The sequence below is a fragment of the Saccopteryx bilineata genome, chromosome 4 (assembly GCF_036850765.1).
Source record: "Saccopteryx bilineata isolate mSacBil1 chromosome 4, mSacBil1_pri_phased_curated, whole genome shotgun sequence".
Classification (NCBI taxonomy): domain Eukaryota; kingdom Metazoa; phylum Chordata; class Mammalia; order Chiroptera; family Emballonuridae; genus Saccopteryx; species Saccopteryx bilineata.
Window position 1 is genome coordinate 165,733,751 of NC_089493.1, and position 21,974 is coordinate 165,755,724.

General features: G+C 40.2%; 1 protein-coding gene and 1 non-coding gene across 5 annotated transcripts in view; both read right to left on the bottom strand.

Annotated features, from left to right (window-relative positions):
• PFDN1 (prefoldin subunit 1) overlaps positions 1–21,731 on the bottom strand; it is a 97,902-nt gene extending 76,171 nt beyond the window's left edge. For 3 of the 4 annotated variants that reach the window (XM_066272690.1, XM_066272689.1, XM_066272688.1), the window contains exons 1-2: positions 21,664–21,731; positions 17,788–17,954 (exon numbers count right to left, since the gene is read on the bottom strand). In XM_066272690.1, the coding sequence (XP_066128787.1) occupies positions 17,788–17,954; positions 21,664–21,696 (200 nt within the window). In that variant the 5' untranslated portion in view covers positions 21,697–21,731. Of the gene's footprint in view, positions 1–17,787; positions 17,955–21,557 lie in introns of all 4 variants that reach the window. The other variant, XM_066272691.1, reaches the window with a different exon arrangement.
• On the bottom strand, positions 5,249–5,324 carry TRNAS-GGA (transfer RNA serine (anticodon GGA)). Its single transcript has one exon. It is a non-coding gene; the product is annotated as a tRNA-Ser (tRNA).
• Positions 21,732–21,974: the final 243 nt, after the last annotated feature.

Genomic DNA, 21,974 nt, shown 5'->3' on the forward strand with positions numbered 1-21,974 from the left:
TGCAGAAAAAGCATTTGACAAAATTTAACATCCATTTATAAAAAAAACTCTCAACAAAGCAGGTATAAGGGAAATATACCTCAACATAATAAAGGCTATATATAACAAGCCCACTGCTGGTATCACACTCTGTGGTAAAAAGCTGAAAGCTTTTCCTATAAGATTAGGACAAGACAAAGATGTCCACTCTCACCACTTTTATTCAACATAATACTAGAAGTGCTAGTTAGAGCAATTAGGCAAGAAAAATAAAAGGCGGCCCTGGCCGGTTGGCTCAGTGGTAAAGCTTTGGCCTGGTCTGTGTGAGTCCCAGGTTCAGTTCCCAGTCAGGGTACACAGGAAAAGTGCCCATCTGCACCCCCCTTCTTGCTTCTCCCTTTCTTTTCTCCTCTTCTGCTGCAGCCATGACTCAGAGCGAGTTGCCCCAGGCACTGAGGATGGCTTCATGGCCTCCACCACCTTGAGCACTAAAAAATGATTCCAGTTGCAAGCAAGGGCCCCAGATGGGCAGAGCATCACTTCCTAATGGGCTTACCGGGTAGATCCTGGTCAGGTCACATGCGGCAGTCTGTCTCTGCCTCTCATCAATCAATCAACAGAAGTAAAAAGCATCCAAATCAGAAAAGTAGTTCAACTGTCACCATTTACAGATAACATATTATATGGAAAATCCTAAAGATATTATATATAAAAAACCCAAAAAACTGTTAAAACTAATGAACAAATTTGGTAAAGTTGCAGGATACAAAATCAATATACAAAAACCTTTTCCATTTCTTTACACTAATAATGACTTTTAAGAAAGAGAAATTTTAACTTTATTCAGTTTTTTTTTTTAGAGACAGAGAGAGAGAGAGAAGGGAGAGGAGCAGAAAGCATCAACTCTCATATGTGCCTTGGCCAGGCAAGCCCAGGGTTTTGGTGACCTCAGTGTTCCCAGGTCGACACTTTATGCACTGCGCCACCACAGGTCAAGAAAGAGAAAATTTTTTTAAAAAAAGCAATCCCATTTACAATTACATGGAAAAGAATAAAATACCTAGGAATAAATTTAACCAAGAAGGTGAAAGACCTGTACAATAAATACTATAAGACAGTGATAAAAGAAACTGAAGAAGACACAAATGAAAAAATATTCTGTGCTCACAGACTAGAGTAATATTGTTAAAATGTCCATACCTCCCAAAGCAATCTTCAGATTCAATGCAATCCTTATCAAAATTCTAATGACATTTTTCAGAAAAATGCAACAATTCTAAAATTTGTATGACATCACAAAAGACCTGTTCTGTATATTTAAAAGTTGCAGAGAAGCCTGACCAGGCAGTGGCGCAGTGGATAGAGCATCGGACTGGGATGCGGAAGACCCAAGTTCAAGACCCCGAGGTCACCAGCTTGAGCACGGGCTCATCTGGTTTGAGCAAAGCTCACCAGTTTGGACCTAAGGTCGCTGGATCCAGCAAGGGGTTGCTCGGCCTGCTGAAGGCTCGTGGTCAAGGCACGTATGAGAAAGCAATACAATGAACTAAGGTGTCGCAACGAAAAACTGATGATTGATGCTTCTCATCTCTCTCCATTCCTGTCTGTCCCTATTTATCCCTCTCTCTGACTCTCCCTGTCCCTGTAAAAAAAAAAAAAAAAAAAAAAAACCACACACACATAAAAGTTGCAAAGAAGTAAATCCTAAAAGTTCTCATCCCAAGAAATGTGTAATTATGTGTTGTGACTACTGATCCTAACCATTGGTCATTTTGCAACATATACTAATATCAAATCCTTATGTTGTACATGTGAATCTAATATATGTTAATTATATTTCAATTTCAAAGGAAATCAATACCAGTTTGGGCATTTAAAAAATGGTATGGTCTCACCAGACATAAACAAACAGGAAAATGTGACCCAGAGCCAAAAAAAAAAATTCAATCAATAGAAATAGACTTCAGGCCTGACCAGGCAGTGGTACAGTGGATAGAGCATCAGACTTGGACACAGAGGACCCAGGTTCAAAACCCCAAGGTCACTAGCTTGAGCTCAGGCTAATCCGGCTTGAGCATGAGCTCACCAGCTTGAGTGCTGGATCACTCACTGGCTTGAGTGTGGGATCCCAGACAGACCCATGATCATTGGCTTGAGCCCAAAAATTGCTGGCTTAAAGCCCAAGGTCACTGGCCTGAGCAAAGGGTCACTCGCTCTGCTGTAGCTTCCTTGGGTCAAGGCACATATGAGAAAGCAATCAATGAACAACTAAGGTGCTGTAACAAAAAACTGATGCTTCTCATCTCTCTCTCCCTTCCTGTCTGTCCCTCTCTCTGTCTCTGTCAGAAAAAATAAAAGGAATAGACTCAGAAAGGAGAGAAATAATGCCACTAGCAGATAAAAGCTTTAAAAATGCTATATTAAACATGATTAAAAATTAAAGGGCCTGACCAGGTGGTGGCGCAGTGGATAGAGCAGGCGTCCCCAAACTACGGCCTGTGGGCCACATGCGGTCCCCTGAGGCCATCTATCCGGCCCCCGCCGCACTTCCGGAAGGGGCACCTCTTTCATTGGTGGTCAGTGAGAGGAGCCTAGTTCCTATTGAAATACTGGTCAGTTTGTTGATTTAAATTTACTTGGTCTTTATTTTAAATATTGTATTTGTTCCCATTTTGTTTGGTTTTTTTTACTTTAAAATAAGATATATGCAGTGTGCATAGGGATTTATTCATAGTTTGTTTGTTTTTATAGTCCGGCCCTCCAACGGTCTGAGGGACAGTGAACTGGCCCCCTGTGTAAAAAGTTTGGGGACCCCTGGGATAGAGCATTGGACTGGGATGGGGAGGACCCAGGTTCGAGACCCCGAGGTCACCAGCTTGAGCGCGGCCTCATCTGGTTTGAGCAAAAAGCTCACCAGCTTGGACCCAAAGGTCGCTGGCTCAAGCAAGGGGTCACTCGGTCGGCTGAAGGCCCGCGGTCAAGGCACACATGAGAAAGCAGTCAATGAACAACTAAGGTGTTGCAATGCGCAACGAAAAACTAATGATTGATGTTTCTCATCTCTCTCTGTTCCTGTCTGTCTGTCCCTCTCTCTGACTCTCTGTTTCTGTTTAAAAAAAAAAAAAAAAAGAATTAAAGGAAGCGGCTCTAGCTGGTTAGCTCAGCGGTAGAGCATCGGCCCGGCATATGGAAGTCCTGGGTTTGATTCCTGGTCAGGGCACACAGGAGAAGTGCCCATCTGCTTCTCCACCCTTCCCCCTCTCCTTCCTCTCTCTTCCCCTCATGCAGCCAAGGCTCCATTAGAGCAAAGTTGGCCAGAGTGCTGAGGACAGCTCCATGACCTCTGCCTCAGGAGCTTAGAATGGCTCCAGCCACAATGGAGCAATGCCCCAGATGGGCAGAGCATCGCCTCCTGGTGGGCATGCTGGGTGGATCCTGGTAGGGCACATGCAGGAATCTGAATACTTCCCCGCTTCTAACTTCAGAAAAATATAAATAATAATAATAAAAAGAATTAAAGGTGACAAACTAAAAAGAGGCAAGTGCTACTTCTGGTGATCAAAAATACAGCATTTAAATTTAAAAATTCACTGGATAAGCTTTATCGCATATTAGACACTACAAAAAAAATCAACTCAAAGATAAATCAATAGAACTATCAAAACTAAGCAGTGTGGCCCTGGCCGGTTGGCTCAGCGGTAGAGCGTCGGCCTGGCGTGCAGGGGACCGGGTTCGATTCCTGGCCAGGGCACATAGGAGAAGCGCCCATTTGCTTCTCCACCCCCACCCCCTCCTTCCTCTCTGTCTCTCTCTTCCCCTCCCACAGCCAAGGCTCCATTGGAGCAAAGATGGCCCGGGCGCTGGGGATGGCTCCTTGGCCTCGGCCCCAGGCGCTAGAGTGGCTCTGGTCTCAGCAGAGCGACGCCCCGGAGGGGCAGAGCATCGCCCCCTGGTGGGCAGAGTGTCGCCCCTGGTGGGCGTGACGGGTGGATCCCAGTCGGGCACATGCAGGAGTCTGTCTGACTGTCTCTCCCCGTTTCCAGCTTCAGAAAAAAAAAAAATACAAAAAAAAAAAAATACAAAAAAAAAAAACAAAACTAAGCAGTGTAAGGAAAATAAAAGGATATTAGCTGTCAAACCATGAAAAGACAAGGAAGAAACCTAAATGCTTACTGCTAAATGAAAGAAGTCAGGACGAAAGGCTATGGATTCCAATTATGACATTCTGGAAAAGGCAGAACTATGGAGACAGTTAAAACATCAGTGGTGCCTGACCAGGCGGTGGCGCAGTGGATAGAGCGTCAGACTGGGATGTAGAAGACCCAGGTTCGAGACCCTGAGGTTGCCAGCTTGAGCGAGGGCTCATCTGGTTTGAACAAAAGCTCACCAGCTTGAGCCCAAGGTTGCTGGCTTCAGCAAGGGATTACTCGGTCTGCTGAAGGCCCACGGTCAAGGTACGTATGAGAAAGCAATCAATGAACAACTAAGGTGTTGCAATGCACAATGAAAAACTAATGATTGATGCTTCTCATCTCTCCATTCCTGTCTGTCCCTGTCTATCCCTCTGACTCTCTGTCTCTGTAAAAAACAAACAAACAAACAAAAAACACATCAGAGATCACTTGGGGTATGGGGTGAGACAGAGGGACTAATAGGTAGAGCACAGGATATTTTGGGGACAGTGAAACTACTCTATGTCAGTAGTTTTTAACCTTTTTACAATTGGGGACCAGTAAAAGCAAAATTATTTTAAGGACCATTAAGGCAGAAACCACCCTAAGCATAAGCAAAATCAACTAAGATCATTGGGTATATAAACTTCATACAACATCAGATGGTTAACTCTTTCGTGGACCAGCAATGGTCTGCCCGTAGGTTGAAAAACCACTGCTCCAAGTGATACTATAATGACAGACCTACATTTGTCAAAATCTATAGAACTAGACAAAGCTGTAAATCTTTTTTTTTTTTTTTTTTTTTGCATTTTTCCAAAGCTGGAAACGGGGAGGCAGTCAGACAGACTCCGGCATGTGCCCGGCCCGACCGGGATCCACCCGGCATGCCCACCAGGGGGCGATGCTCCGCCACTCTGGGGCATCGCTCTGTTGCATCCAGAGTTATTCTAGCACCTGAGGCAGAGGCCAGAGAGCCATCCTCAGCGCCTGGGCCATCTTTGCTCCAAGGGAGCCTCAGCTGCAGGAGGGGAAGAGAGAGACAGAGAGGAAGGAGAGGGGGAGGGGTGGAGAAGCAGATGGGCGCTTCTCCTGTGTGCCCTAGCCAGGAATTGAACCTGGGACTCCCGCACTCCAGGCCGACGCTCTACCACTGAGCCAACCGGCCAGGGCCCAAAACTGTAACTCTTAATGTAAACTATGAACATTGATCATAATGTATCAATGTACCTTCACCAACTGTAACAAATGCACTAACCGATTTCAACATTTTAATAGAGGAAACTGGGGAGCTGAGTGGAGGTGGTATGTGAGAGCTCTCTACTACCTGCTCAATTTTTCTGTCAACCTAAAACTGCACTAAAAAATATAGTTAGTAATTTAAAAAAGCAAACAAAAGGTTGGGGACATGTTAAATAAAAGGTTACAGAAAACAACCTGAAAGAGTCAATGGCCAAAATAGAATTGTTTGAGCAATAAAATAACATAGTATTTGGCCCTGGCCGGTTGGCTCAGTGGTAGAGCCAGTGGTAGAGCGTCGGCCTGGCGTGCAGAAGTCCCGGGTTCGATTCCCGGCCAGGGCACACAGGAGAAGCGCCCATCTGCTTCTCCACCCCTCCCCCTCTCCTTCCTCTCTGTCTCTCTCTTCCCCTCCCGCAGCGGAGGCTCCATTGGAGCAAAGATGGCCCGGGGCGCTGGGGATGGCTCCTTGGCCTCTGCCCCAGGCGCTAGAGGGGCTCTAGTCACAGCAGAGCGACACCCGGGAGGGGCAGAGCATCGCCCCCTGGTGGGCAGAGCATCGCCCTGGTGGGCGTGCTGGGTGGATCCCAGTCGGGCACATGCGGGAGTCTGTCTGACTGTCTCTCCCCGGTTCCAGCTTCAGAAAAAAAAAATACAAAAAAATAATAATAATAATAACATAGTATTTGGCCTGACCTGTGGTGGCGCAGTGGATAAAGCGTCGACCTGGAAATGCTGAGGTCGCCGGTTCGAAACCCTGGGCTTGCCTGGTCAAGGCACATATGGAAGTTGATGCTTCTAGCTCCTCCCCCTTCTCTCTCTCTCTCTCTCTCTCTCTCTCTCTCTCTCTCTCCCCCTCCCTGTCTCTCTCTCCTCTCTAAAATAAATAAAATTAAAAAAAAATAATAACATAGTATTTGATTGTAACCCAAAAATATAGCACCTAAACCTACCATTTCCCAGGCAAAAGAAATCTACAGAACACAGTATGTTCAAATCTAATTCTGAGAAATACTGCTACATCTTGGAACTATGCTATACATGTTCCCCTCATCAACCCATCCTGCCTTTTCTCTTCCAGAGCTCCTATTGCAAACATTATATAAGGCTCCTAGCTAAGCTATCTTTCCCCAAAGTCCCTCCAAGAGTTCATTTATTTTCAAGGCTTCAACTTGGCTAATAAGCCTCAAAATAGTACCAACCCCTATTACCTGACTACAGCTGCATCACCTAATGGTCATTTCTACTTCTATGTTCCATACCTCCTCAAATCTGGCATGTCCCAAATATAACTCATTTTATCTACCCATACCAACATTCCCTAAAAGCAGTTTCTCCCTCTCAACTTCATCTTCTATCAATGATACCACCCCTTGCCCACTTACCTAAGTCCCAAACCTACAGGTATTCTCCTTGTCCCCTTTCCAATTTATCCAACTCACCACTTTCACACCGACCCTCTTCCTCTCCATTCCACTTATGTTGCCTTAATTTATGCCCTTTTAATATACTCCTGAGTTACTTCAATAGTTCCCCCCTCGTACTTCCTCATTAAACTCCCCCTAATTCATCCTAAATATATTATCAACAGTTTTCATGCAGCTAGCCCTCAAATGTTGGTCAATTTATTAATTGTTGTTAATAGTTTTAGCAGACACTAATGGTCAGCTACCCTATATCCACTCGTCCTTGTTAAAAGAGCCCCAGTTTTGTTTCGGTGCCCTCTACTTTCCCAAGCGACTCAGGGAAGTGAATCACGGGGTAAATCTTGACTGATCTTTCTCAATCATGGTAGTCCCATCTCCCAAGATATAGCCCAAGTATGTGGCTCAGGTCTTGTCGTGAAATGTGAGAGATGGCCCTTTTGAAGACTTCTGGGAAACATTTCTTTCATCCTAAAAAAGATGACATAGAAAACATGGTGCTTTTTAATTCTGGATGTTGTCACGTCTGAATGAAATCCTTGGAACTCCTTCACCCAACCTGAAAATGAAACTGGCAAGCAGAGGGAAGAGGGCAGAGGCAAAAGTACTGAAATAAATGAAACTGAAGCCCAACCTACAGTCCCTGAGGTGGTCTGATAAACGCATCACAGATAAAGTATGCTAAGTGAAAAATGCCAAACAAAGGGGTACATACAGTGCTATAATGATTCTATTTATATATATTCCATATAAAGTTCTAAAATACACAAAATTAATTGACAGTCATAGAAATCACATTATCAGTTGCTTAGAGAAGGATCTGGATGAGGAGAGAACTGACTTGGAAGAAGCAAGGAACTTTTTAGGGTGATGAAAATATTCTATATTGTTAGATTTGTCCAAATTCACCCAACTGTACTCTTTTTTTTTTTTTTTTTTTTTTTGTATTTTTCTGAAGCTGGAAACAGGGAGAGACAGTCAAACAGACTCCCGCATGCGCCCGACCGGGGTCCACCCACCAGGGGGCGACGCTCTGCCCACCAGGGGGCGATGCTCTGCCCCTCCGGGGCGTCACTCTGTTGAGACCAGAGCCACTCCAGCGCCTGGGGCAGAGGCCAAGGAGCCATTCCCAGCACCCAGGCCATCTTTGCTCCAATGGAGCCTCCGCTGCGGGAGGGGAAGAGAGAGACAGAGAGGAAGGAGAGGGGGAGGGGTGGAGAAGCAGATGGGAGCTTCTCCTGTGTGCCCTGGCCGGGAATCGAACCCGGGACTTCTGCACGCCAGGCTGACGCTCTACCACTGAGCCAACCGGCCAGGGCCACCCAACTGTACTCTTAAAATGAGTATATTTTACTGTATATGACTTATAGCTCAATAAAGTTGATTTAAAAAGAGCCCTAGCCAGGTAGCTCAGTTGGTTAATTATCATCCCAATGTGCCAGGGTTGCAGGTTCAATCCCCTGACAGGGCACATGCAGGAGTCAACCAGAGAATGCATAATTAAGTGGAACAAATCAGTATTTCTCTCTAAAAACCAATAAATAAAAATGTTGGGAAAAAAAATGAGATAATTAGTACTATAGTATATGCCAAATGATTATAAGTGCCATGGAGAAAATAAAGCCAAAAAACAAAAAAAAAAAGGAAAAAGGGCAGGAGAAAGTAAAGAAGGCAAATAGGTTGGAATAGAAGTAGGTCTACAATAAAATAGTGATGAAAGGCCTCAGTGCCTTTTTAGCAAAGACCTGAAGAGAAGGTGTAAGCCATATATAGCCATCTAAAAGAAGGCATTAAGAAGAGAGACCAGCAACTAAAAAAAGCCTTTTGTCTTTTTCACTGATAAAATAGAAAGCCATCTAAAGGTTTTGACTAGAGTGATCTGACTTGTGTTTGAAAATGATCACTCTCGTTGCTCAGCTGAGAACAGCTATAACGTGGTAAGAATGGAAGCAGACAGCCTAGTTAGGAGGCAACTGCAATAATCCTAGGGAGTATAGACCAGACTGGTGACAAGTAGACATGTACAGATTCTGGACAACACTTAAAGATAGAGTCTTTGCTAATGTGTTGAATTTGAAAGAGAAGAGTCAAAGATGAGGCCAAGATTTGGAAGAAACGAAAGGATAGAAAAGGCACTAACTGAAATCAGGAAGACAGAGGGAGAAACTGGTTTATTTGAAATCAGTGACAATTTAATTTTAGTCAAGTTAATATTAAGATGCCTGTTATACCATCAAAAGGAGATATAAAGCAGGCAAGTGGATATTCAAATTTGGAGTTCAAGGAAGGGGTCTAAGCTAAAGACAAAATTCTAGGAGTTGTCAGTACATAAAAAAGCATTTAAAAAGGTAAGCCTGGATGAGATCAATAACAGACTGAGTACAAACAAGAAAAAAAAAATTCAAAGGCTGGGCCCAAGGTCAATCTAATATTTGGAAATGGGAAAGAAAAGGAGACTGAGTAGGAATGGCCAGGGAAATTAAAGGAAAACCAAAATGTGGTGTCCTGGAGCCAAGGGAAGTCTTTCAAGAAGGAAGAAAATGAACTGGACTAAATGCTACTGATTGGTCAAATCAGATGAGGACTGAGAATTGACTCATTAGAGAATCATAGTCTCTCCAGGAACCCAATCCCATGTAAACATTCTTTGTTCAAAATGAGTAACTCACACACTGCTAGGTTCAATCTGTACTAATTAAAAATCACTCTGTATTTTTAAATCAAACTGTTACTCCTGAAATGGAAGCAGTAGTATGTTAATCTATTTTAAACATGATGCTTATTTTTGGTCACTATTTGGTATTCTAAGTATTCTGGTAAATAATCACCTCTGATGTTTACCACTTTTACTCTGGCTTCATCAAGCCCAGAACATTTCCACATATACGCATCAAATTGTGCTACAACTTTTCCAAGATGTGATCTTTATTTCACTAGGTTAAACTGTAACACTGAAAGAAATATAGCCCTTGAGTAGTAAAAAATTACTACCCAATGAATACTGAAGGCTACAAACAAAACAAATGACTCCTGGTACAAACGCAGAAAGTCACAGAAAAATATAAATATATTTGGCACAAATGCAAAGACTCAGACACACACATACAGGATGCATATTGTGATCCAAATCTTTTTACCCTTAGCCAAATAACACAAAAGGCTCGGCTTAGTAAAGCAGTCATGTCCTTATCTATTTAAAGATACACTTTTAATACTGGGCTCCTGCTGCTATGCAAATTTTGATATGAGAACATTTCAAGTCCTCTTTCAAAGCCAAAGGAAAAGTGTCTTCCAAATAATCTGGTCCATTTCAAGGTAGTTGACTTTCCTCAGAACAAGAGTTAGTAATGAGAGTTCCCGGCCAGGAAAATGAGATATTCTCCCAGACATGTCCATTCAAACTTAAATTCTAAAAACAAAATAAGCATACACTCTTCACAAAGCCACAGGAACTAAAGGTGCATGCAACACACCACAATCCTAATTATCCCATATGGGCAAAGAATATTTACACTTCACAGCAATTCCTGATATAAGTAGTAAGAAAAGAATACTAAAAAAGTCATTATCAAGTCTGTATTCATATATGGAGACTGACTTGAACCTTTTAGGTCAAAATATTTTTCTCAAGCTTTTTGGCTGTTTCATTAAGCAAATCTATTCCTTGACATAAGCATAAACACTTCAGTACTCTCTCATACAGATTAGATAGCAAGTTGTTCCTAAATCTGCCACTATGAGACAAGTGGCGGTTAAAATCAGAAAATTCTTGGTACAACATAAAGTTGTTTTTAGTTTCAGAAAAATTCAGCTAGAGTTCAGTTAGAGCACATAATTCCCCATTGACATAGTAACAAAGTTCAAGATTATTGCTACCTTTATTTTTCTTTACATAGGAACAAGGTAATGGTACTTTTCACTCTTCCCTCAGTTAACTACATTGATTCTTGCTTATCACCAATAAGAATACAGTGTAGTATTCTCTTGTGTTGTTGAATAATTGCTACTTTCATGCAACAAAAGATTTTAATTCTTTGTCAGCTTAAAAAAAATAAGATCAGGCCCTATGATGTCAGGAAATGCAGAACCAAAGTCCTCCAAGTAACTAAATGAATCAATTATATTTACATTTTTCAAAATAAGTTCATGCCTGCCTGACCTGTGGTGGCACAGTGGATAAAAGCGTTGACCTGGGAATGCTGAGGTCGCCGGTTCAAAACCCTGGGCTTGCCAGGCCAAGGCACATAAGAGAGTTGATGCTTTCTGCTCCTCTCCTTTCTCTCTCTCTCTCTCTGTGTCTCTCTCTCTCTCTAAAAAAAAACTGAATAAAGTTAAAAATAAAATATTTTTAAAAAAATAAGTTCAAGACTAAAGTAAGTAACCCTTCAAGGACACATTAAATAATACATTTAATAATAATAATAAGCATACTTGTACATCCTAAGGTAAGTATAACAACCTTCTTTGTCCTTTTCTACAATAGACTAATTAGCACAACCTTTTCAAAATTAATTTCCTATGTTTTAGGGAGATTATTTGGATCCTGGAGGACATGGGAGGGGAAGAAGGGAAAGAATTATTAAAATCCTCTACTGCAAAAGAAACAGGGCTATGTAATTCCTACGCAATGTTTGTTAACTTCCCTTAGCATAAAAACAGTGATGTCATTCTACACAGCAATACAGCAGACTTATAATGAACACCAAGTTTTTAAATCACTGACAACTTAAGGAAATTAAGAATATTACTCAAAAATCTCCTCTCCCTAGAGTACATCTGTAGAAGAGAAGAGTGTGCCCAACTGGGGTTATATACATACTCATCATCAACAAAACTGAAGTCATTTTCCTTGCACAACAGGAAAAGTGTTTTTTTTTTCCCCTTAGAACTCTGAGCAATGAAAGCCATGACTTTAAATGGCTCCATATAAAAGCACATGCAGGGTGGGTCATAGTCTATTAGTAAAAGCAGCTCAACATCAAGAACTCCTCTTCCTTTAAAATAAAATCTAAAAAAATAACTAAAAAATTTCTTCTTACCTTTGAAAATTATTTTATCTTTGCTTATTTACCCTAAAATACAGAATAATACCTTTAAAGAGAAAAAGGAGCTTATAAATTTGAAATTGTAATGTGCTCTCACACCAAAAGTAATTTGCACATATTTTTTCTCCTATAGTAAACACTAAAAATATGCAAACTTCATTCCAGTGAGAACAATATAAACTATTTTTACTATATCAACAATATTTACTACACCACGATTGTGGTTTATTTCCTAATCTCTTAGGAATGAATATAGTACAACTATTTCTTCAGTTTTAAAATTACCTCAGATTGCCTGAAATATCAGCTGTACAGCTACACAAAATTGTAAAACGTTGCAAAACTTGAGGCAGCAAGACTATATCCTTTCCTATTAATATTTAACATAACTAAACTTAGAGAAACTGCAAAACTTTCACCCTGGGTTTACCAAATGTCACGATTCAAATTACAGGTCAACATCCAAACTTACAATTAAAATCACTACAAAACCAACATAAGATTTCAAACAAAGAGCAGTTCCACCAAGCTGTCAGGATAGTTCAGATTTCCACATCCTAATTAGTTGAAAAATTACTCAACTTTTTATATAGTTTTTAAAATGTATTACCTGTCAAGAATAGACCTACTGTCTTCACTTTCTACCTGTGCCACATTTATCTTAAGTCTTACACTTCTGGATCTTTTAACCATTAGAGATCAACCCATCAAATTACTTCAACAAATAGAAATAGCAACACCGCTCCCAAACAGCAATTCCTGCATTGCTAGACACTTATCTAGTTGGTAGATTTATACCATTGTTCATTCTTAGTTCCTTAAATGTAAAAAATACTCACAGAATGGTGGCATACCTCTAAATTAGTTTAAATATGGTACAAAGTTATTTTTAGTTAGGTTCAAGTTTTAAAAAGGCACAAACCATTCTTCTCAAAGGCTAATCTACTCAAGTTCCCCCATATTAAAAATTTTGAAAGCTTAATTTGTCTCCTTTGGAAAGAAGAAATGTTATTTCTATAATATTCAAGCAAAAGGATATTAGAATAATAGACCTGACATCAAATCAGGGTCAGGATAATACCTATTGTTAATAAAAATAAGTTTGACATTTATCCTAACGATAGTCCTTTCAAACACTAGCATGGCTAAATGTCATTTATGTGTACTTTCAAATGTAATTCTTCTTTCAAAATAAATACATTTATGCAAAGGAAAAAGGAAAAAAACCATTATATGTCAATATAAATTGGGTCTTATTCGTGAAAGAAAAGATACAACAAACATTAATGTAATACTTGAGATCTAACATTTATTTGATTCCTTCCTTGCATGCTAGAAAGATGCAAAGACAAACATTTCCAACTATTCAGACAGATCATTCCACAGTTGTAACTTTCATCATAGTTCTCAAAGCAGTATGGTGAGGTCAGCTCACAAACAGCTTAAGGAGTAAAACTAGAAATTGGTGGTAGTAGGATCAGGCTACATAACACCCTCTCCAAAGAATATGAAGTAACAGAACTGAAATGTGCTGGCAACATGCCAAGAGACTGGATGGAATATAGCTTTGAGCAACAAATACACAGAGCTTACAGTATATACCAATTCATCATCTCTTACCCTGCAGTTTGATTTTCCTTGTTTTAAGCCTAAAATAGCGATACATAAGAGGTATTTAACACTACCAAATTCTTCGTATTTGTGACTTGAAAGGCATCTGGGCTTGCAATGGTTTGGTAAATTAAATACATACCCTAAAAAGAAAAATCTGACTTTCATACTACATGAAGATGAGAAAGGTAAAATTGATACAATTATATTGATATTATTCTGCATAGAACAGTCTTTATTCTCCAAGGATTATATTACCCTCAGCTTAATTTCAAAGGCTTAGATTTTTCTATATTGATAGTTCTAACTGAATATTTCTGCAACTGGTTGGTATTTGGAATTAGTTAACCTTCTCAACAAATTTAATCAAGAATTAATCCGGCCCTGGCTGGACAGCTTTGTTGGTTAGAGCATCATCCCAATGCACAGAGGTTGCCAGTTTGATTCCCAGTCAAGCCACAGAGAGGAACAGATTGGTGATCCTGTCTCTCCCTCTCTCTCTCTCCTTTCCTCCCTCACTAAAATCAATAAATAAAAATTTTTTAAAAAATTACTCCTGTCAGATCAAATGACATAATTTTGATCAGAAACAATTCCTTTGACCTTAGTCAAAATGTTACATTTATGATTTCATCTTTATTGAATCATATTAAAACAGAGTAGTAACACTTCCTAAATTTATTTTCTTTCTAAAGAACCAAAAGAAAATGCAGTTGTTTTAGGCAAGAAAAAGAATCACATTCAATTCAAATCAATACACCTTTAACATCTATTATATAACTGATAACTGAAGAAATAAAGATAAATGTGTATGTCTGTGGTCTCATAGAGCTGACACTGTAGGTAGAGAGACCAACCCATTTAAAAAATAAATCAATCTCTTTCTTTTTCTGTCTTTGTCTTTCTCTCGCTCTGCTCTACTAGCTATACGAACAAAAGCCCTAGAAACGTGACTGTCCACCAGGGAAGATTTAAAAATCTTAGCTATGTCTTAAAGGATGAGAATTTCACAAGGGAAAGTGGGATATCACAGGCCAAGAAGGAAAGAATGAACAAAAGCAAGAAAGCACAAAACATGGCAAGTGTGAGGAAGTCCATGTGGCAAGAGTAGAAATAACGGCCTGACCTGTGGTGGCGCAGTGGATAAAGCGTCGACCTGGAAATGCCGAGGTCGCCGATTCGAAGCCCTGGGCTTGCCTGGTCAAGGCACATATGGGAGTTGATGCTTCCAGCTCCTCCCCCCGTCTCTCTCTCCTCTCTCTCTCTCCTCTCTCTCTCTCTCTCTCTCCCCCCCTCTCTCTCCTCTCTAAAATGAATAAATAAATAAATAAAAAAAAGAGTAGAAATAACAATTTCTGATATATGTGCTACTTCATGACAGACATCACTAATCAATTAAAGCATCTTTAAAGTCCACATGGCACTCAACTCCTCAACAGGTAATCCAAAAATGGAAAGAAGGCAATCCATGAGATGAAATGTATAAATGTATGTGCTATCCTGAATCTGGAAACACAGATTCAGGATAGCACAAAGAGGTAGGACTTGAGGCTAGAAGGATAAACGAAGGACAGATTATGAATGACCATGAATGTTAGGCTAAATTGAAATTTCATCCTGTGGGCAACAGAGGAGAACAAAGGATTTTATGAAGAACACTGACGTGATCAACTCTGGCAGATGTATAAAGAATGCATTTTGGGCCCTGGCCAGTAGCTCAGTGGATAGAGCGTCAGTCTGGCATATGGACATCCCAGGTTCGATTCCAGGTCAGGGAGAAGCAACCATCTGCTTCATCCCCTCTTTCTCCCTCTCCCTCTTCTTTCCCTTTTCCCCTCCCGAGGCCAGTGGCTCCACTGGTTCAAGCATGGCCCCAGGCACTGAGGATAGCTCGGCTGGTCAGAGTGCATCAGCCTTAGGTGCTGGGGATAGCTTGGTACTCAAGCATCTGCCCCAGACAGGGTTGCTGGGTGGATCCCAGTTGGAGTGCATGCAGAAGTCTGCCTCACTACCTCCCCTACTCTCACCTAAATAAATAAATAAGACTGCATTTGGACAGACAGAAGAACGGGAGAAAGAACAGTTAAGATACTATAGCAAAAATCTAAGCAAGATATAATGAGGCCTGGATTTTATAATCCATGGTTTTAGCACAACAGTTGGAGACAAATTAGTATTCTAATTAGGATTCCCAAATAATACTCAAAAAGGAAAAGATAAGACAACGTAAGGTAAAGACTAGAATTAAAGAAGTGAATCACAATGATACTCAAGATTACCCAAGACTATAAATTCAGAAATAGATATTTCAGGTTTAGCATCAAGAAAGAGAACGTCCTCATGACCAGACTAATACTCAGCAAGTCTTTTCTTCCTGAGGGCACTAATACTCTAGCCAAGCAACAAACACTATTCACCTCACATGCCCCTAAGATGCAGGGTCAAATGCACACTCCCAGTCAGATGCAAAAAGCACAAAAGTCAAATCTGAAACCAAAGTCTGAAATCATTGAGAAGTTCCACTTTAAGCAAACATTTAAAACTACACATTTCTTTTTAAAAACATAAATACTATGATATAAATCTTCTGGAAATACTATATTGTTCTACCACTGATTCATATACCAGCCTTTAAACTCTAAAATTCTTTTGTGTGGAATGCAATCTATCTGTAGCATACTTTGAACAGTATGCAAAAAAAAAAAAAAAGCAAGAGTCTATCACTTCTGCAGAATGTTTAATAAATGCAATTATTCTAATTAAAAATTAAAACTTCATTGTAGCTCAAAAGGCCAAAGATAGAGTTTTTCTATTTTGGAAAAAGATTTTTTAGCTGTTGCAAACAAAGGCTAATATGTGATATGAAATCCAAGTACAACATGTTAACAAGCATGCTGGAAAAGCTAGCATTACTGTTTTAAGACCTAAGAATATTCACATTAAGGATAAAATTATCCTGTCCTGAATGCCAACAATGCACTTCATACTATATAGACACATATTCAAGGATTCCACTTTGTTCTCAACTCAATTCTTTTTGTGTCTTAGTAACAAACTTTCCAATTAGGATTCTCTTCCTCTTAAAACAAGCTAAAATGAAAAATATGAACTCTGCAGTAAATTTGTGGTATATTGTTTATTCTGAAAAAGAAAATCTGATGAACAGTTTATCATAATCCACCTCTTTTCCAAAAAGAGATGGATTAGCTAGTCAGGAGCAGGGTCTACTTCCCATGATGTCATTCCAGAGTCATTACTAAATGTTACACATGTTATGCTTCCTTCAAATCAATAACAAAACAAATCATCCTGAGAGAGACTGAGGTCAAATTCCATTCCAACTTAAAGCTCTCCAAACTTGAAGTAATGGTCCATTTACTAACAAAGACCAAATTCCAGGAGAACCCTCCTCCTGTACTTACCCCCCTAAAATCAGTCTTCTCCTTTTAGCTCATTGTAATGGAATGTGACCTGTTGTTAAGGGCTTTTCCATTCCTTCCTTACTGCTCAAAGGACATGACGCATATCTGTTCTCTCTCAGAAAGGTAATGCATGTTTTCAAAGAAAAAAGTGGTGTTATTCTAAGTTAATCACATAACAATTAAACAAAAGGTAAATTGGTTTACTAGATTTCATAATTATGACAGCTAGAACAAGTGTATTTAAATGACAACTGAGCCTGATCGGTGGTGGCGCAGTGGATAAAGCGTTGACCTGGAAATGCTGAGGTCGCCGGTTTGAAGCCCTGGGCTTGCCTGGTCAAGGCACATATGGGAATTGATGCTTCCTGCTCCTCCCCCCTTCTCTCTCTCTCTCTGTCTCTTTCTCCCTCTCTGTCTCTCTCTCTCCCTCTCTCTCTTCTCTCTAAAAATGAATAAATAAAATAAAATTTAAAAATAAAATAAATGACAACTGAACACTTTTATTTCAGGAAACTGGTCAGATATCTAAAAGATTTATGATTTATATGACTCCTAATAAATTAGGTAGGGAAGCGGAGGTTAAAACTACAATTACTTAAATACTACAAATATCTTTTCATGACAAATCATATTTTTACCATTCAAGTAACATACTTTTAAGTATCTAATCGTAGAAAGAAGAGGGAAATATTTAAGAAATGTACTTCAAAATCTAAAATTAAACACTTCTATATGGGATTCAGTTTCTCATTTTTAAAAAAAGAAAGTATTTGACTAGATGATCTTTAAAGCTACTGTGCTACTTTAACCCCAATTTTAAAATGAAGGAATTCTATGATTTAATTCAGACAAAACATCTCCCAAGATAACCCCCTTAAGGGTATATTTTACTTACATTCTTCCTACACCTTCATACATGTTAGTCTCGTCTACCAAAGTCATTATCTCTGTATCTGTAAGATGGGCATGCTTTTTCGTTCTGTTTAGCTGTTCAATCTGTATGTCTGCAAGCTTCACCTTCTGTTGAGTGTCAATAACTTTGGCTTGAAGCTCTGTGAAAGCCTAATAAAAACAAGTCCTTGATTTAGAAGGTGAAATATTTTACAGGAAACATTTAAGTCAAATCCAAAAATATTAAAATAAAGCATGCTAACCAGAGACAAAGCTATAAAATTTACTGAAGCAAACATCAATAAAAATTAGTATTAACTGTAAACAATCAAGCCACTAGGCTAAATACCAATTTTACCCTGTTCTCAGAAGATGGCATCTATTTGAAGAAGCAGAAACAAATGCACACTGAATAATAATTATAACAAGTAGGAGGTACCCAAGGAGTAATAAAAGTAATGAATGCAATTGTCAGAGGATGAAACCCAGATAAAACAAGAACCATAAATGGAACAACTCTCTACATTTGTATTACTCAACTATGTTCGAAACATTTTCCCACATTTGTTTCAAATATTAATATAGGAATATTAATATGAGAACACTGAGTAAATATCTTATTTACTCCTCTCAAATCCTATTGAGTTAGGATGGCATTTTATCATAACCATTTACAAATTAAGTAACTACCGTATTTCCCCATGTATAATAAGATGCACTTTTTTTAAAAAAAAATTTGGGGTCCAAAAACTAGGTGCGTCTTATGGTTGTAGATTTTTTTACTTGCATTTCCCGCTTTTTCGCACTTCCTTTTGCGTTCATTGTTGTAGATAAATAAAACTTGAGTTGAGTTCAATAACTTTATGTAATACATTTTTTTTCAAATTTCGGGTCCAAAAATTAAGTTGCATCTTATACATGGGGAAATACGGTAAATGTATTCAAGAGATATAAAGTGGTTTGCGCTGGGTTGAACTATCATGTAGAAAGGCAGGTAGTTAAACCCATTTCTTCTGACCGCTAGTTCAGAAATCTTTCCATTCTGCTGTCTGCAGTAATATCCAGAATATAAATATTTTAAAGAGAAAGACTATTTTAAAATTTTGAAGCATTGGTAAAAGAATTGCATCATTATCTTCATATACACAAACCAAGCCAAATTTGACCCTTGTGTATACTTAACTCAAAAATAAAAACAGTTCTTGGATACTCATGTTGAAGTGCCTGGAATGACTTTCACGTGTTGTCAAATATATGCCTTAATAACATCTGAGACAGCAATACATGGCAAAAGCTACTACTTAAGCTTTTATTGACTTTGTTCTCACCTACTAGTAAGGTTTCAAAACATTTCTTTTGGGAGAAGGGAGGAGCCTGAGATTTCCTATTAGTCTCCACCAGGCAAATAAATAAATAAGATAGAATCTTTAAACTATTTATTTATTTATTTATTTAGAGAGAGAGAGAGAGAAGGGAGAGAAGCGGGAAGTATCAACTCTTAGCAGTTGCTTCCTGTGTGTGCCTTGACCAGGAAAGCCCAGGTTTTGGAACAGAGACCTCAGCATTCCAGGTCAAACATTTATCCACTGCACCACCAAAGGTCAGGCTAAACAAGTTTATTTAGTTAATTGGTTGTCAAAACTATCCAATTTAAGGCTGAACCTATTTTCTTAGTTTGCATTCATTGTCCACAGGTTTCTTAGCAGTAAATTCAAATACTGGGAGGTAAGTGCATTCACAGCTGCACTGGATTGTTAGCTTTTAACCCTGACTTAAATTTTAACTAAAAAAGGTAAATTTTCAGAATGCTTAAACTTTTTTTTTTTTTTTTTTTTTGACAGAGACAGAGAACGGGACAGACAGGAAGGGAGAGAGATGGGAAGCATCAATTCTTCATTGCAGCACCTTAGTTGTTCATTGATTGCTTTCTCATATTTGCTTTGGGGGAGGGGCTACAGCAGAGCAGTGACCCCTTGCTCAAGCCAGCGACCTTTAGGCTCAAGCCAGTGGCCATGGGGTCCTGTCTATGATCCCAGCTCAGGCCAGCAACTCCACGCTCAAGCCAGATGAGACCCTGCTCAAGCCAGCGACCTTGGGATTTCGAACCTGGGTCCCCTGCATCCCAGTCCGACGCTCTCTCCACTGCGCACTGTCTGGTCAGGCACTTGAAACATTCTTAAAAATGAATTTTGTTCTGCATGTAAAATTATAGATATTACCTGATTGCTTGGTACAGTGTGCTAAGGAAGCTAGTATACTGTTAAAGCTGAGATGCAGGCATCCCCAAACTAAGGCCCACGGACAGGCATGTGGCCCCCTGAGGCTATTTATCCGCCTGGCCGCATTTCCCGAAGGGGCACCTCTTTCATTGGTGGTCAGTGAAAGGAGCACTGTATGTGGCAGCCCTCCAACGGTCTGAGGGACAGTGAACTGACCCCCTGTGTAAAAAGTTTGGGGACCTCTGTAAGGGGCAAATTTACAAGTTTCAAATAAAAATGACAAAATGTATGACACCCACATAAATCCTCAGGGCAATAACAAACAGCTTCATTTATTAGGATCAACAGTTATTTCAGCTGTCCTGTGGCTTATGCACAGCAAACTGATCAGAGGTAGCCTTAAGTAAAATCTGCTCTGATGAAGAACCTAAATAGCCAAAAGGTGTGGAGTAAAACAAGTGATACTGGATGCTAAACCAAACAGTCTTGAGGCTAATCAAGAAAAGACTTGACTGAGTCTTTTCTGGAACTCAGTTTCCTTTTCTAGAAAAGAATAGGTTTAAAGTGGATGACGCCTAGGCTTCTTTTTCATCCACATCCTCCTCCCCTCCCCACCAAAAAATACGATTGGGCCTGACCAGGCAGTGACGCAGTGGATAGAGCATCATACTGGGATGCGGAGGACCCAGGTTCGAGACCCCGAGGTCACCAGCTTGAGCGTGGGTTCATCTGGTTTGAGCAAAGCTCACCAGCTTGGACCCAAGGTCGCTGGCTCGAGCAAGGGGTTATTCGGTCTGCTGAAGGCCCACGGTCAAGGCACATATGAGAGGGAAGTCAATGAACAACTAAGGCGTCACAACAAAAAACTAATGATTGATGCTTTTCATCTCTCTGTTCCTACCTGTCCCTGTCTATCCCTCTCTCTCTGACTCTGTCTCTGAAAAAAATAAATTAAAAAAAAAAAATACGGTTGGGATCTGTAGTGGTGTTAGGATTCTGACAACCCTTTGGTAGTGAAAACGTTTCTGAGTAACAATACATTTATAAACAACTGAAGAGAGAAACCTAACTCCTACTGATATCAATTTTATTTGTAAAACTTTACAGGAATTGTTTCTTTCTTCAACAAGTCTTCCAAAAACCGTGAGGGTGGGAAGACAAAGCCCTAAGATGAGCATTACTATGAGCATACCTGACTCTAAACTGTAGTGCGACCTTTCAAGGTTTGGGATCGAAAAAGTGGCCCAAAAGCACATGTTGGACTTGGAGTTTCTCAATGCAAATGAGGGTACAGCATTATAGATGCCTCAGCTCGCGCAAGCCGTCCTAAAGGGCTCCAATTTGAAACGCTCCCTTCAGGCCTTACTATAAAACTGAAGACTCCAAGCGCAACGAAACAGCTCTGAACAAGGCGACAAGCCAATTATCGGCCCACCAGACTTAACCAAGCACACAGTCTAACCGGCTCTTCTCCGGCAAAAGCCGCTCGCCCCCCACCCTAATCTAAGGAGACCCGGTCCCGCCTTAGGACTCCGGGAAATCATCCCTCAGTTACCTGAAACCCTCTTCCTTACGCAAGACTCAAGCCTCCTCAATATTTTTGTCCACAGTCCCTGTAGCTACCAAAGAGAAGCCTTGGCCTGCTCAAGACGCTCTTTTACCTTCTTCAACTCCAGATCCACGGGGGCCGCCATCTTGGGTCACTCTATGCGCCTGCGCAGTGGTAAAAGGCCGGAAAGTGTGTGGGGGAAGGGTGCACTTGTTCTTTTCTTTCTGCGCCTGCGCATGAGTCGAAGTAGGCTTCTCCCATTCAATGAGGCAGTAGCTCTTGTAATATTTGGGATTCTGTTTCAGTCTTTGTTCTCCACTTGATCTCTCAAGCCTGATCTGCTTCTCCACATTCTTCCAGATGCAACACAACACGCAGATTTTGTTTAAGGTTTTAAGCATGCTGACAAATAGCTTAGTTTGT